This window comes from Sarcophilus harrisii, chromosome 2 (assembly GCF_902635505.1).
Source record: "Sarcophilus harrisii chromosome 2, mSarHar1.11, whole genome shotgun sequence".
Classification (NCBI taxonomy): Eukaryota; Metazoa; Chordata; class Mammalia; order Dasyuromorphia; family Dasyuridae; genus Sarcophilus; species Sarcophilus harrisii.
In genome coordinates this window covers 329,527,111-329,544,660 of record NC_045427.1, presented here as the reverse complement: position 1 = coordinate 329,544,660, position 17,550 = coordinate 329,527,111, and the positions used below count along the sequence as shown (strand labels likewise).

The 17,550-nt window shown below is 33.4% G+C and overlaps 1 protein-coding gene across 3 annotated transcripts in view; it reads left to right on the top strand.

Moving 5' to 3' along the window:
• Positions 1-17,550, top strand: part of NEMF (nuclear export mediator factor) — a 74,789-nt gene that overhangs the window by 16,795 nt on the left and 40,444 nt on the right. For all 3 annotated transcript variants that reach the window (XM_031952817.1, XM_031952816.1, XM_031952818.1), the window contains exons 7-14: positions 9,331-9,417; positions 10,417-10,490; positions 11,473-11,543; positions 11,624-11,699; positions 12,478-12,540; positions 13,844-13,921; positions 14,014-14,222; positions 16,380-16,565. In XM_031952817.1, the coding sequence (XP_031808677.1) occupies positions 9,331-9,417; positions 10,417-10,490; positions 11,473-11,543; positions 11,624-11,699; positions 12,478-12,540; positions 13,844-13,921; positions 14,014-14,222; positions 16,380-16,565 (844 nt within the window). The remainder of the gene's footprint in view (positions 1-9,330; positions 9,418-10,416; positions 10,491-11,472; positions 11,544-11,623; positions 11,700-12,477; positions 12,541-13,843; positions 13,922-14,013; positions 14,223-16,379; positions 16,566-17,550) is intronic.

Below are 17,550 nucleotides of genomic sequence, written 5' to 3'. Positions count from 1 at the left end.
TGTCATCTTTATTATATTCGTCACCTATCCAGGGACTTGATATTTTTCCAATTGTTTAAGTCTGACTTATTTGTAAAGTTTTTGTAATTTAGCTCATATAATTCCTTATTTCCTTTTGGAGAAGATTCCCAAATATTTTATGCGTCCTTGCTGTAATTTCTTTGTATTCTTGCTGTTGGATTTTGTTGGTGATGATAAAAATTTGAGGATTTATATTTATTTTTAAATCTGCAACTTTAAAGTTTGGATTATTTCAATAGCTTTTTCGAGAATTTAGGCCTAATTACCATAATCATCTGCAAAGAGTGATAGTTTGGTTTTCACGCCTATTCTGATTCCTTTAACTTTTCATTTTATTGAGGTAGTGTTTTAAAAAATTGTAATAATGGTGAAGGGGAACCTTTGTTACCCAGATCTTACTGGGAAAGATTCCATTTTCCCCATTGATATGATGCTTACTTGGTTTTAAATATGTCCTCATTTTAAGAAAAGTCCATTTACTATACCCTCAAGTGTTTTTATTAGAATGAATGTTGGATTTTATCAAATGCTTTTTCTGATCTTTGAGATGATCATATGGTTTTGTTAGTTTTTATTGAATATAATTTGCAATAGTTTTCCAATTAACCAGCCCTGCCCTGGTAAAATCCTACTTATCATAGGGTATTATCCTGTGGATAATTTTCGTAATCTTTTGCTAATATTTTATTTAAGATTTTTAGATCAATATTCATTAGAGAGATTGGTTATTTTCTTTTCTGTTTTCAGCCTACCTGGTTTAGGTATCAAACTTGTTGTGTCGTAAAAGGAGTTTGTGGACTCTTCAGTCCCTATTTTTCAAAAGTTTATATAAATGTTAATTGTTCAAATGTTTGGTAGAATTCAATGTAAAACCAGATGGTCCTGGGGATTTTTTTCTTAGGGAGTTGGTTAAAGCTTGTTCTATTTCTTTTCTAAGATGGGACTGTTTAGGAATTTACTTTTCCCTGTTAACTGGGCAAGCATATTTTTTGAAGGTTTCTTCCATTTATTTTGTTTTATTTGCCAAAAGTTGGGCAAAAGTAATTCCAATTATTGTTTTTTCATTAGTGGTGAGTTCTTTTTTCATTTTTAAGACAACAATTTGATTTTCCTCTTTTTTTTTAGATTTACTAAGGGTTTGTCTATTTTGTTGGTTTTTTCAAAAACCAATCTAGTATTATTAATTAATTCAATAGTTTTTTTTTAATTTTATTGATTCTCCTTTTATTTTTTGAATTTTAAGTTTAGGTTTGATCAGTTTTTAATTTGTTCCTTTCTAGCAGTTTTAGTTGCAAGTCCAATTTGGACCTTTCTTTTCTCAATGCAAGTGTCTAGAGATTGAAATTTCTTATTACCGCTTTTGCATCCCAACATTTTGATATGATTTCCTATTATTGTCATTTCTTTGGGTGGTTTTAATTATGTCCCGATTTGCTGTTTCACCCAATCTTTTTAGTATGAGATTATTTAGTTTCCAATTATTTTTGGTCTACTTTCCCCTGGTTTTGTTGAGTGTTTTTTATTGCATCGGGTCTGAAAAGGAATTCACTTTCGCCTTACTGCATTTGAGTTTGAGGTTTTTTGTCCTAATATATGGTTTATTTTTGTATTGGTTCCATGAACTGCTGAAAGAAAGGTACTTTTTCTGTCTCCATTTCGTTTTTCCAGAGGTCTACTATCTAACTTTTCTTATTCTATTTACCCTTTATTCTTTCTTATTTATTTTGTGATTTGATTTATCTAATTTGAGGGCAAGGTTGAGATCTCCACTATTATAGTTTTGTATCTATTTCTTCTGGTTTTAATTTCTTAAGAATTTAGATTTACACCAGTTGGATATAGTTTAAAATTTGATGTTGCTTCATTATTTATGCTATCCTTTAGAAAAATAGTGCCCTTCCATCTCTTTTAATTAGATCAATTTTTGTTTTTTTATCTGAGATCAGGATTAAATTTGTTTTTGACTTCATGAAGATAGTAGATTTTTATCCTTTACCTTTATTCGTATGTATCTCCTTGCTTCAGGTATGTTTCCTGGAAACAAATATTGTGGATTCTGGCTTTTTAACCATTCTGCAATCGCATTTTATGGGGAGTTTACCCTGCTCACATTTATGGTTAAAATGACCAACTGTATTATTGCCATCTTGTTAACCCCTTTTTATGCTTTTTTCCCTTCTTTTCCCCTTCCCAGTATTAAACTTGTGAGCATCTTGCTTCTACAGCCCTTTTTAGTATCCTCCTCTTCACCTTAGAGTTCCCCCCTTCTACCCTTTCCCCAGTTTCTGTATTCCTTGCTTAGCTTATTCCTTCCTTTTCACTTTTCCCTTTTCCCCTTTACAATGAGATGGGAGAAGTTTCACCATATATTGAATATGTCTAAAATTTTTTTCTTAAAGTCAATTTTATGGCAGAAATACCCAATATATTCATCCCCCATTCTTTCTCTCAGATATAATGGCCTTTGCCCTTTGTGAGATATAGACCACTTTACCCTTTTTCTGATACAAGTCCTTTCCATTAATTTCTAGAACAAGGTATAATGTATTTTTATAATCTTTACAGAAAAATAGTTCCCAAGATTTTTTACCTTTTAGGTTTTTCTGAGTTCTATATTTGAGATCAAACTTCTTGTTGTTCTGGTTTTTTTCACCAAAAATAGGTGAAATTCATTATTTTTGGAATGACCATCTTCTTCCCTGGAAAAGATGCCATTCTGGCTTGGGGTTATTTTTGTTGTAACCGAAGTTCCTAGCCTTCAGAAATATATTCCAGGCCCTTCGATCTTTTAATGTGGATGCTTAGATCTTGGTGACCCTCATTGTGGCTCCTATATTTGAATTGGGTTTTCTAGCCACTTGGAGTATTTTTTTCCTTTGTTTGAGGGTTCTGCATTTGGCCATATATTTCTTGGTGTTTTGATTTTAGGATCCCTTTAGTGGGGATCAGAATTTTTCAATGTCTATTTTACCTCTGTTTCTATGACTTCTGGGCGTTCTTTTGATAATTTCCTGGAAAATAGTGTCCAGGCTCTTTTTTCATCGTTTTTTCTGGGAGTCCAAGATTCCTGATTGTTCTCCTAGACCTGTTTTCCAGGTCTGTTGTTTTCCTAGAAGGTATTTCACATTTTTCCATTGTTTGTTTTTTTTTGTTTTGTTGACTGATTCTTCTTGTCTCCTTTTGATATTTAATTCCATTTGTTCCCTTTTTATTTTCAAGAAGTGTTTTTTCCCAACTTTTTTATATTTTTTCTAATTGTCCAATTTGTTCTATGGAATGTTTTTCCATTTCCCAATTTTATTCTTTAGAGAGTTTATTTTTGTTTCCAGTTCACTAATCCTGTTTTTCGGATTTTTTTCATCCACTTGTCTTTAAACGAGGGAAATTTCCAGTCTCTTGCCAAGCCTCCTCTCCTTTTCCCATTTTTCTTCTAATTTCTTCTATGAGATTCATCTGTGTAAGGAACAGATGATTCCTCCTGTGGGGACATAAGATAATCTGTTTTGCCCTCGGGGTTAGAGTCTGCTCTGTCTGTATAAAAGCTGTCAATCGAAAGTCCTTTTAACTTTTCCATTTTGTCGAGAAGAATCAGAGAAAACTAGCAAAGAAAAAAGGAAAAAAACCCCAAATGGAATCTGCTTTTTGGGAGGGGCTGGTGGGCACAGCCCTCTACAACGAGGGGCAGCAGCGAGGCACAGCAGGACTGTGTTGGGCCGCGCCTGAGACTGAGAGCGGTTGAGACGCTGTGGGGAGGGGGTGGGGTCCAAGGAACCCAGCTTTTGGGTTTATTTTCACCCCGTGTTTTTAGCTTCTCATATTTGCTGCCAGGGCAAAGTATCCAATCCTGTAGTGAAGCTGGGAGCTGTGATTTGTGAATCTCCTCCACCGAATCCTGACTTGTAACTCCCAAGTTCAGTTGGCTTGTGGAGCCCTTATATAACTTAAAGGTGTGAGGGTGAACTCTCCCAAAGGTGTGAACTCCAAAGATGTGAACCAAGTACATAAGCATTGTTTCTATCAATTCCAGTGACCTAGCACCCTGTTTCAAGTTCTGGCCCATAACAGATTGGAGACTAACAAGAGAAAAGGAGAAATAAGAGATGATGTGGAGATAGAAACAATAATGTTTGCTAACTGATTTGATAGATGAAATGAGTACGACTGAAGAGTCAACAGTGATGCCAAAATTTTGAATCTGAGACTGGGGTTCTCCTGAGTTCTATTTTGGACATTTTGAATTTGAGATGCCTAAGGGCTTTCCAGTTCAAAATGGCTAATAAGCAGTTGGTAATGTGGGACAGGAGTTCAAGAAAGAGCATAGGGCTGGATATGTAGATCTGAGAATCATAAGCATAAGGATAATAATTGAACCCAAAGGAACTAATGGAATTTGTGAGATAGAATAGATGAATAAGAGAAGAGAGTCCTGAACAGAGCCTTGGTGATCACCCATAGAAAAATGATGTGATGTAAATGAAAATCTAGGAAAAAGACTGAAAAAGAGCATCAGATAAATAGAAGAACCAAAGGAGAGTACACACAAAAACTTAGAGGGGAGAGTATCCAGGATGAGAAGGTGATCAATGTAACAAATCCTGTAAAGAGGTCTTTGATGCAGGAGTATTGCAAAAAGGACGTATATTGACAATCAAGAGATCATTGGTAATTTGGAGAGAGCAATTTCAGTTAAATAATGAAGTTGGAAGTTCTATTGCAGAGGATTAGAAGACAATGAGAAAGAAATTGGAAGTACCTAGTACTTACAGCTTCTTTAAGCTGTGAAAGAAAGGTGAAAAATAACAGGTTGACTAATAAGAATAATAGGGTCAAATGAGGGTTTTTTTTAAAAATGGGGGCACATGGGCATGTGTATAGACAACAGAGTGATTGGCCTAACAATCCAGAAAAAATTAAATTGTTTTAAAACTTCATTTTGCTTAGGCTGTAATATGAAATTGACTGGCAAATTTAATGAGTTTTATGAGAAGTATGAAAGAAGAGCGTAGGTCCAGAATCAAATGGGATTGCATTTGGGAAGTGATGCCATGCTTTCACTAATCCTAAATTCTAAATTTGAAAATGATCTTTAAAAAGTTAGGTTTTGGGATCATTTAAACCACCTAAAGTCAAGTAGGCTTCAAGTAAGCTGTAGTGATCATTACCATAGGTCTGAAATGTACGAGCATGAATCATAATGAGAGAGCAAGGAATAAAATATGGACAGCTTAGTTGCTGTACTAGTACTGAAAAAGTATAATTCTCATAAGCATACAATCCATACAGGATTCCTTGGAAAATATAAACAAGCATTATAAAATATGGGTGCGTTATGAGTTTCATCAACAAGATCATAGATCTCTTGAAGTTTAAACAGTAATCTGTTATAACTTTTTTTCCCTATATTGATAGAACAAACTACCATAAAAATCATGTTATCTAGATAATTTTAGGAATTGACATTTTTGCTATTCTTAATGAAACAACTTGAAAAAAATGAGTATATATTTACCTTTCCGTATTCTTAGCCCTCTTTGGTTAGGTGAAACAATATTATCATCAGAATTGAAATCCTTTAGTTGATAGGACTGGAATCACTTTCTCGTTCAGATATAACAGTACTACAAATTCAGTTTATAGCTTAGGAGAATAAGAAAAACATATTATAACATATCTTTTCAATAAGTATATATTAAGAATTTTATATATGACAATTAGCTTTAATCCCACGTTTTGATGCTTCTAAGTTAGCAGATTGTTCTCTGGCTAATTTGACAAATAAATCCCATTGATCTATTGAGAAAATATCCCATTTTGGGGGCAGCTTGGTGGCGCAGTTGATAGAGCACCAGCCCTGAAATCGGGAGGACCCGAGTTTAAATTTGTCTTCAAACACTTAACACTTCCTAGCTGAGTGACCCTAGGCAAGTCACTTAACCCCCCAATTGCCTCAGCCAAAGAAAAGAAAAAAGAAAATATCCCATTTGATCAATGCAGAAACATATGCATTTAAGTCTTTTCTCCACCATCTGAACTTCATGATTAAGGCATGGATAGGCTGTTAAGCTGGACAGCTTCCAGAATGCAAATCTACCTTTGAAGAGGCTTATTGTGAGAAAATGGAGAATTATGTAGATTGAGAACAATAAAGATTTAGAAAAACCCTTTAAATTGGGTAATTAAAAGTTTACTGATAAGTTTGAAGAAAGCCCTTTTGTGTGCATAGATAATGGACAACATATGGAACATAAAAATGAATGGAAAAACAGAAATGGTAAATTTAAAATACAAGTAATTTTTGACTCTGTTCCTCATGTTTGCCCTTTAAAAGGCAAAATTTATTTTTCAGTAATTGGTACTCTGGTAAAGATCCTTTCTTTTATGATCTCCTTTGGGATTTTCTTAGCAAAAATACTGGAATTGTTTGCCATTACTTTTCCAGTTTATTTTTAATTGAGAAATTTAGACAAACAAGATTAAATGACTTACCCAGGGTACCCAGCTAGTTAGTGCTTGAGGTCAGATTTGAAATAAGAGAGGTCTTCCTTATTTTGAGCACAGCACTCTATACCCTGTATCACTTAGCTGCTCAGTCACAATCCTTCTATTCCCTATACCTGGATTCTGCCTTATACCACTTAATTTTATATAGATACAAAGAACCTTTTTGTCATGGATTATGAGGATGGGCCGAAACCAACCTCTTATTTGTCTGATAGTCCGACTGAAAGATATGCATATTATGGGAAGAAACATGATCAAATCTATATATTAATAGAGCCAAGAAGAGGCAAGGCTGAAATTAAGTGGCAGAGGTCCAGGAGATGTTGGGTCCAGAAGAGACTGGAAGATTTTACTAATGGTTTTTGAGGACTTTTTATTGATCATGGAGGATAAAGGGCAAGGGCCAATAAGAAGTGAAGTATATGACTCAGGTTCTGTGAATAAAATTGCAAGGGAGAGGGAGGCAGAAATCAATATTTGCAAGGCACTGGCCTAAGCTATAGGGAAAAAAGGAAAAGATGGAGAACAATCTTCGTCCTAAAAAGCTTATAGAGCTAGAACATATAAATAGATAAATAAAAATTTGAGGAAAGACAAAGCACGAAATAATCAGGGGATCAGAAGTTTACTTATAAGAATAGATCCAAGTTGAAGCTTCAAATTAAGTATTCTAAGAGGTAGAGATAAGAAAGGAATGCATACCACATTGGGGAAAGGGGGAGAACAACTTGACTAAAGATGTGGTGGTAGAAGATTTTAGAGACCACTAGGTAGACCAATTAAGGGGAGCTATGTATACTGAGTCTGGATATGTTGGCTAGGAAGGAAAGTGGATATGGAAGTAGCTGAATAAACTGTGACATATGAATAGAAAGGAATATTATTGTGCTTCAAAGAAATAATGAATGAGGAATTAGAAAAACTTAGTAGAATTCAGATTGATGCAAAACAAAATAAGCATTCTGTAATACATTTTGTATCTTTAGAGAGTGTTTGCACATGGGGAAGGTAGTCCCAACACCGCTGAAACTGATTTCAGGTCTAAACTCATGTATGTATGTGTCTATCTACATGTACACATTCCTACAGGTACATAAACATCTATTTTATATTTATGTAGACCAGGGATCCTCAAACTATGGCCTACAGGCCAGATGCAGCAGCTGAGGACATTTATCTCCCTCACCCAGGGCTATGAAGTTTCTTTATTTAAAGGCCCACAAAACAGAGTTTTTCTTTTTATTATAGTCCGGCCCTCCAACAGTCTGAGGGACAGTGAACTGGCCCCCTATTTAAAAAGTTTGAGGACCCCTGACGTAGACAGTATAGACAAGCAATGATGATGGAAATGATCTTGACCCAGAATTGTGTCGTAAAAGACTGAGATAGTTTGAGTTTGAGAAATTTCACAGTGCTTTCAAATTATTCATTGCTTTAGAAACACATATCTTTTTATTATTTTTTTTTGGCTGAGGCAACTGGGCTTAAGTAACTTACTAGGTTCACGAAACGCATCTCTTTAATACTAGTATACTCTTGGTATGTTTGGCTGGAATATAATTTCTAAAGAATCAAAATTCTGAGCTAAGGTAACTGAAAAGATACATGATGGGACATAAGCTTACTAAGATATGTTTCCAATAATCAAAGGATTATTTGTGTGTATAATTTTTGTGTGTATGTGATATTTGTATGTATATATGTGTATAAGAAATACCATAAAAACATATGATCAAAAACATTTTCTACCAGAAAAGATGCTTAGCTTTTCATTTATTGAGAATAATACTTGATAAAAGCACATCTTAAGTGGTACATTTTTATTCCCCAAATATTAAAAGCTAGAGAAATGCATTAGGTAGATCTTCTTTGCAGGAAGCAAAGGATGAACAGTATGAATCATTTTTGATTCCTATCAATGGAAGTAATACCTATATGATCTATGAAATCATGGTTCTATCACAGGTTAAATAGTATTTACAGGATTTGTCATGTGAAATTGAGCCTGTGTTTCATCTTGTTAATTTAGCACCCATCATAACTACAGTAGATTATTTCATTTTTGAATGAATGAATGATGCCTTTAATAAACACTTCCTATATAAAGAATTGAAGACACAACTATAAGTGTAAGATAGTCCCTGTTTTCAGGGAACTCATGGAGGAGACAACATATAGGAGGCTTCACATGAAAAGGTCCCACACCTTTTTTGCCCACAATGGCAAAACAGATAAAAATGCTGCTTTTCCTCTTTCCAAATGTCATTTCTACTGTAAAAGTCACGCCATTTTCTGATGATGAGCTATCTGACAATGCCAAGGACTTTGGTGGCAATATTTTTTTCTTTGTATCTTCAGTCGTAATGGCTGCAGTATCTGCAGGAGTATTGACCAAGCTGCTGCTTCCCAAGATGATTGCTTAGATACTAAAATGGAAATATTGCCATAGGCTCTTTGATTCAGGGTTCTGGGCTTTTTTCATCTGGGTCTGAGGGGAGATAGTGGTGATGGTTTGATTTTCTTTTTTCTTTTTCTTTTTTTTCTTTTTTTTTTTTTTTTTTGCTGAGGCAATTGAAGTTAAGTGACTTGCCCAAGGTCACAAAGCTAGAAAGTATTATGTGTCTGAGGTCAAATTTGAACTCGGGTCCTACTGACTTCAAGACCAGCACTCTATCTACTGCGCCATCTAGCTGCCCCTAGTTTGATTTTCTTGACACATGTTGACACTCCTTCAGGATGCTTTGCTGCTTTTGAAATTTTTAATACTGCTTTATTTAATACTAAGTATGATGTTTTTTACTGTAATAGCCTACGGGGCCACTCTGATTGAACACTGTCTTAGAGAAAATGGATTTTCCAGCTATTTCAGAGTAGATGAGAAATTTGAAACTGGAGGTATGTATGTTACAAATTTAAATATTCACTTTTATTTATTTTGCTTCTTTCTGTTTGTTTTTTGTTAGTTTTCAAATTATGAACAATGATTGTTTCTATAAAATAAGTAAATAAATAATATCTATAACTTAGAATACTTGATATACATACACACAGACATATACATATATATATATGTGTGTGTGTGTGTGTGTGTGTGTGTGTGTGTGTGTGTGTGTGTGTGTATATATATATATATAGCTTACCTTCCCTTTTTCCTTCCATAATCCTCCATTACTGAGTTTACTACCCATTTGCTTTTGGAGCTCTATTAATGCTTGTAATGTAATGTAATGTAATTGTAATGTAATGCCACCAGTAATATGATAGCTAGCCCTCCTTTCCTCACAGAACACCTTCTTCTTGTGACACTGGAGCCACCATTGTAGGAACTGTAGGAACCACTGTAGGATGTAGAACATCCTTTGATGCTGAGCAGGAGAAATGTGTTTTGGGCATCTAGAGTTAGAACTTTGATTTTATTTTTCCAAAGAATCTTCCAAATTGTTGAGTTCCATAGTATTATCAAAATTATAGTTTTGTTATATTATTGATTAAAAAGTTTTTTGTAGGCTAGACTTGGAATTTTACTAACATTCTTTCTCGTACTTAAAATGCTAAGACTTATTTGATGTGCTAAAGTACAGATCGTAGCATATTTTTTTTCCTTAAAAAGTGTTTAACTATTATAATTTCAGTTGCCTTAGCGATAACATGTTTTCAAAGCTAGTAGGTCAAACAAGAGTTAATTTCTTCTGTTAAAAAACAAAACTAGAAGACAACTTTAAAATGTATTACTAGTTCTTACTAACAAAATTTGTTTGCTTCAGTATCTGTAATTCAGAGCATTATTATTTAGGGATAATTAATTTTTACCTCTTTAATTATAAGTGATTTATGCTGCATTGACATAATAAAGGAAGGAGAAGGTAAATTGTTATTTCTTCTTTCCCATAATAGATATTGAAAAAGTACTTGTTTGTCTGCAAAAAGCAGAAGATCATATGAAAACAATGTCCAACTTCAGTGGAAAGGTAGAACATTACTTAAGTTCTGGTTTTATTCCTTTAGCAACATTAGAGTTGGCGATATAATTTATAAAACCTAGTATGTGTAAATTTCGTGGTCTTGTTATCTGGATTGCCTTATGTTTTACATTTCTACCTATATGAATATTCTGAATTTTATTGTTTTTTAGCTTTTAAGTTATTCATAAAATGAACTGAAACAGATTAAACTAGCTATAAAAGCTCAGCTAGGTGGTCCAATGGCTAGATCACTGGGATTGGAATCAGGAAGACTCTTCTTCCTGAGTTCATATCGGGCTTTAGATCCTTACAAGTAGTGTGAACCTGGGCAAGTCACTTAACCTTTATGCCTCAGCTTCCTTACTTGTAAAATGACCTAGAGAAGGAAATGGCAAGTAACTCTAGTATTTTTGACAAGAAAACACCAAATGGGGCCACATAGAGTCATAAGTAACTGCACAACAAGAAAAGTGGCATAATTAGAATAGTTTAAATGATCTTTTCTTGGGATGAGATACGAGGAATAAGTTTCAGTTTGTTAGACCTTTTAAAAGGCTTTTACCATATAGCTTCCACTAGTTGAGAAGTTGCCCTATATTTGAAAAGATCGCTGAACTGGAAATGAGGAGACCAGATTATATTATTAGATCAGCCACTAGCTGTTGTTTGATCTTGGCAAATCGTTTTACATTTCTACCTCAGGTTTTTTGTTTTGTTTTGTTAATTTGAAAATCAGAGGAATCGGATTGGTCCCTTCCAGCTCCAATAGTCTTTGTTTCTCTAGACTAATTTTCTGTTAATTATCTCATGGCTTGTCAGTTTTTTCTTTATTGTTTCCTACTTCATTCGTATTCTTTGGCATAGCTCTTCACTCACTCACCCCCAAAAAAGCTAGCAACAAATTCAGCCCAAATTATGTTTGTAAATGAAAATGTAAAATAGAAAACTTAATTCTGGTAAATTTAATTTGTTTGTTTGATTTCCTTAGGGGTATATCATTCAGAAAAAAGAGAAAAAACCAAGCCTGGAGCCAGATAAGCAATCTGAAGATATACTCACGTAGGTATTTAAAGATTAGCTCACATGGGTGATTTGTTTAATATAAAATGTTTTAAATTATATTATGGATTTATTTACAGATATGAAGAATTTCATCCTTTCTTATTTTCTCAACATTCCAAATGTCCATATATAGAATTTGAATCATTTGACAAGGTGGGTTTTCTGGTAATCTGTTTGTTTTGTTGGTTAATTTAGGTAGATTCATATATTTTCTCCAATTGGGAAATATAACATTGTATTATAGAATAATTGTTGACAGTTCTGTGAAATGTTGGCAATATGTGATACAATCATAGTCTGTATATCCACTTATATTTATTTACCATTTTGTTTAAAGATGATGAGCTTCAGCCAAAAATTAAGGGCTCCATGATTGGTCCAAATCAGTTAATTTCTTAGGGATTTTTATGGCACAGAAAAAAGTGAAATACTTAGGGAAAAAGTTACTGCTTTATTAAGATATGATATCTTAAGTGGTTATTCAGAGACCTCTCAGGTAGTTCACAGAATGTTTAACCAAATCTTTGCTTTTTTTCAACTTTTGTTAATTTGTTGCCTGACTTATTGATGCAATTGCATTATGGGATTATTAAATTACAAATTAACAAATAGTATTTATGCTTTTAGAAAAAGTAAATTTGCTGTATTTTCATTGTGAGTTTGAATGTGATACAACTGTTTTTGCATTGTTCAGGACTGTGTACACTAGCAATTTTATCTTTTCCTAGAAACAGGCATGGATTCAAAATAATCTTTATTATTTCACTTCTCAGCCCTCTCATTCTTCTTCCATCCAAGGATTCTATAAAAGAAATAATATATGTCTGTTTTTTCACATCTTTTGAGAGTAGGCCCCTGTTTATTCTTTTTTATCCAGTGATAACATTTCGAAGACTTCTATGCATCATGTGTTGTCTGTATTTTTTTTAAGGCAGTGGATGAATTTTATTCTAAGCTAGAAGGCCAGAAGATAGACTTGAAAGCTTTACAACAGGTATATTTATATTTACATTTATATTTGAAAGCATGCTGTATTTATGTTTTGCAAGGGACAAAAGTGGGGCAGCTAAATGGCTGAGTGGATAGAGTACCGGCCCTGGAGCTAAGAGGACCTCAGTTCAAGTCCAGCCTCAGATACTTAATTCTTCCTAGCTGTGTGCCTTAAGCAAGTCACTTAACCCCAGTTTGCCTCAAAAAAAAAAAACAAAAAAAACCCTAAGGGACAATAGTTTGATTTGATTATTAAATTGTTCTTTTCCTAGGAACCCCTTTCAGAAGTTAGTTGCCAATTTACTAACCTCTACTATACAAACCAAAAATATTCAATTGTTTGAGGAAAGGCTCAGACTTTCTATTGAAAAATATCCTCCAGCATTCTTCCAGTTAGACAACATCTTCTTTTAAAAATCAAATACTTTGAGAATTAATCTTATTGTCCTAAGCTTCAATATCATATAATTTAGTATTAACAATGCTAACAACAGCAAAAACAATTTATTTCTGTGACCCTAAAATTTCCTTGGAACTCAGAATTCCTTTGAGGAAATGAGAGTTTTAGTGGGATGATGGCAGAAAAGAGATTTTTGGATTAATTGAAAAATTTTGTAATTTAGAGAAGGGTAGGTCCAGGTCCAGTGCTGCAGTAAAAGCATAGCATAATCCAAGGTTAAAGTTAGAAAAGGCTGGAAGCAATAAGTGATGGTAAGAAAAAGGTGAAAGAAAAAGATTTCTTTCCTTTCTCCCCCCTCCCCCCCATTTTTGCCAAAAAATAATCCCCTAGATAATTCTGACATGGACAGATTTTTAGATTGTCAGTGTAAGCGATATTTGGTAGAAATAAGTAATGGGGAATACTTAATAAAGTGGAAAATAAACATAGTAAGGAAATATACTTTCTTTTCGATTTTAAAAATAAATTTCAGTTCTAAATATTGTGGCCAAAGTGATTTTTTTTTTTTTGTTTGACATGATAATTTTTTAATTTCCAAGAAAATGAACTTGTGCAAATGTTTAATCAAATATTTTTTGTTTTATGCTTTAATGAAAGATGAAAAACATCAATATGATGTTCTTTTAGCTTCCCTTTTTACTTTTCATATGTATATTTGGCATGAAGAGATGAAAAATAATAATTTGATAAAATCCCATTAAATTTTCTCCGAGCAGCATGTTTCATTATCTAAAATGATTCTGTGACCTGTTTATTTTAAAAATATTTTCCTCTGAGTTGAAATTCAATTTAATACTTACTTGGATTTGTATTTCTAATATCCTTTGATCTATTTTGCTGATGAAAGGAGAAACAAGCATTGAAGAAATTGGATAATGTCCGTAAGGATCATGAGCACAGATTAGAAGCCCTTCACCAAGCTCAGGTATTAAGTTTTATATTTCACTCTTAACTACTTCTTTTTAAAAGGTATATTTAATTGGCATTGGTGGTAATTATTTTTCTTAATTCCTTAAGGAAATTGATAAAATCAAAGGAGAACTCATAGAAATGAATCTACAGATAGTTGATAGAGCCATCCAAGTAGTTCGGAGTGCTTTAGCCAACCAGATAGACTGGACAGAAATTGGACTAATTGTAAAAGAGGCCCAAGCTCAAGGAGATATTGTTGCAAATGCAATCAGAGAATTGAAGCTGCAAACCAATCATGTCACAATGCTGCTAAAGTAAGTATTGTGAAATAAAGTAATGAGAAAAATTGCTGATGTCGACTATTTTTGATCATCTTTGACCCAAAATAACTTTTTTTCCCTATTCTTTTTCCTGATATATTCATTTCACTATCTGCTTCTCCTCCCAACCCCCCAATTTGCAAATTTAAATTAGGACCATTCACTGCAACAAATAGAATAAGAACTACTTAGATATGAAGAATTTGAAAATGAGTAAGAGCAATCGGAACAAAAGGTTGGCAATTGTCAGTGCTGTAAAATTACCCATGCATATAAACTTGTAAATAAAAAGCTATTAAAAATTAAAAAAAAAATGAGTAAGAGCCTTGACCAATTTCTCTCACTTATAGCAGTTCCTTCATTTGATAATTTAAGCATTCTTTTTAGATAGGAGAAAAAGAAACTCATACATAATATTCACTGTCAAGAGGAAATTCAATTTTTTTCCCCCAAGCATTTGTTATTTCTCTAACCCTATCTCAGTGTGCCTTTCCCCCCTTGAATAATTAAAAATCAAAACAAAAACAAACCTCAGCACATAAGTCCAGCAAAACTAATTCCCATCTGGCCATGTCCAAAAACTTACAGCTCCTTTTACACTTTAAGTTTATCACTTTTCTGGTGGAATGTGAGTGGCATGGTTCATCTTTATTCCTGTGGACTTGTGATTTACCCTTATATTGATCAGAGTTCTGCAGTAGTGTTTGAATTTTTTTTTCTCTTTAATATTATTTAAATTGTTCATCTAGTTCTGTTCATTCACTCTATAGATTCCGCTAAAACTATTTTGGCATTTTTTCTGTGGTATAAAATGAAACACTCTAAAAGTCTTAACTGTGCTAAGATTTTTTTGTTAATAGGTTAAAAATGTGCCAAGACTTTTGGGACACGTCATATTCTATTATATTCATTAACCATTATTGTTAGTTGTTCCCCTATAGGAAGATAACAGGTAGTTTACAAGTTTTGACTACTATGAAAAAAGCTGCTGAAATGTTTTTCAAGAGCTGAATCAAAAGATATGTACAATTTAGTAACTTTTTGGACATAGATTACAAATTGCCTTCTACAATGATTGAACCAGTTATAAAAATGTATTTTCCCATAGCCACTCCCAATACTAGAGGAAATTTTTAAAAGGATATTCTTTATAGCTGACTGGAAATAGGAGTCAGATACTTGAGGCCTATAAATCTGTGTCCAGATTAGGACAATGGTGTGACAATTTCCCAAATTAGAGTGATGTGGCAAATCATAAATGACTTCCTAGTTTTCCCTGTTTGTATAGGAAAAATCCCATGTCTTTCCAGATTTAGGCTTTGGTATCTTTGAGGGAGATGAATGTATCAGAGCAAAATATTACTTGATTTACTTGAAGTTAACCAAGGGGCTGCCTGAGCTGAGATGAACCATGGGAAAAGGAAGGGGAAGATTTCTCAGCTGGTTTTAGGGGTAGAAGCAAGAAGCAAAAGATATTTAACACTTATGGGAAACATGGCAATCATTTGACAAGTGTCTAAAGTCTGGCTTTCAAATGAGGAATTAGAGACCTTATACAGGTACTTTGACTTTTATTTTGGGATTGTACATGTGAAATCCAAATTCAGGCTCCATGGAGAAGGAGGAATAAACTTCCAATAAACAGATTCTAACAAGCTCTTTACTTATATTTATTAATATACCTATGTTTGAATATATATATATTTTTATAGCAAGCAATATTGATTCATTTACATGTCTCAGACTGGGGAAAGAACACTTGTAGTAACAAATTATAGGTTGCTGGATATTGCATTAAATTGACCACGGAACTTGGAGTCAGGAAGATCCAAGTTAAAATTTAGTTTCAGAGTTTATTACTTGTGTGACACTGGGCAAATCACTTAACCTATGTGTCAGCTTCTCTGTCTCTAAAATGGGGATACTAATAATACTTAATTCCCAGGGCTATGGTGAAGAGAAGATGAGATATTTGACCCTGCCATAAAATTTACCCACAATGTGTAAAGAATTCGTTGTCACTTATGTTTACATGGAGCTTTGGAATTATTTTAAGTTCTACAAACTAAGTATCATATAATGTTTATAATTAGAATAAGTTTGTTATCTTAAATTTGAAAAACTAATGTAATTTTGAAATGATTTCCCTAGAAATCCATATCTAATATCAGATGAGGAGGAGGAAGATGATGAAATTAATATTGAAAAAGAAGAAACAGAAGAACCAAAAGGGAAAAAAAAAAAGCAGAAGAACAAACAACTTCAGAAACTTCAGAAGAATAAGCCATTACTTGTTGATGTTGATCTCAGTTTGTCAGCATATGCCAATGCCAAAAAGTAAGATTTTATCTACTACAAACAGGCTTTTTAAAAAAATTTTCAACAGAATTTTAGTTTTTTCCAATTACATGTAAAGACAGTTTTGAACATTGAGTTCCAAATTTTTTCTCCCTCCTTTCCTTCTCTCTCCCTTCCTCAAGACAGCAATCCAATATAAGTTATGCATGTACAGTCATTTTAAACATTTTCATATTAGCCATGTTGTGGAAAAGCAAATAAAAAAAAGATTAAAATTGAATGCTTTAATCCATACTTTCCATAGTTCTCCCTCTGAGTGTACATAGCATTTTCCATCCTAAGTCTATTATTGGATCATTAAATTGCTGACAACAGCTAAGTCTGTCCTAATTCATCTTCATATAATCTTGAGGTTACTGTATAGAATATACTCATGTTGTTCATTCATTCAGCATCAGTTCATATAAGTCTTTCCAGGCTTTTCTGAAATCAATCTGCTCATCATTTTTATAGAACAATAATATTCCATTCCATTTATATGTCATAACTTATTTAGCCATTCTCCAACTTAGGGGCATTCACTCAATTTCCAATTCTTTGACACCACAAAAAGAGCAACTACAAACATTTTTGCACATGTGGGTCCTTTTCCCTCTTTTATAATCTCTTTGGGATACAGACCCAATACACTTCTGGATCAAAGGGTATGCACAGTTTTATAACCCTTACGGCATAGTTCCAAATTGTTTTCCAGAATGACTGGATCATTCACAACTCCACCAATAGTGCATTAGTGTCCCAGTTTTCCCATATTTCATCCAGGAATTATCATTTTCTTTTCTGTCATATTACCAATCTGATAGATGTGAGGTGAGACCTCAGAGATGTTTGAATTTGCATTTCTCTAATCAGTAGTGTAGAACATTTTTTCTTTTCTTTTTTCTTTTTTTTTTTTTTTTAAATAACTTTTTATTGACAGAATCTATGCCTGGGTAATTTTTTTACAATATTATTCCTTGTACTC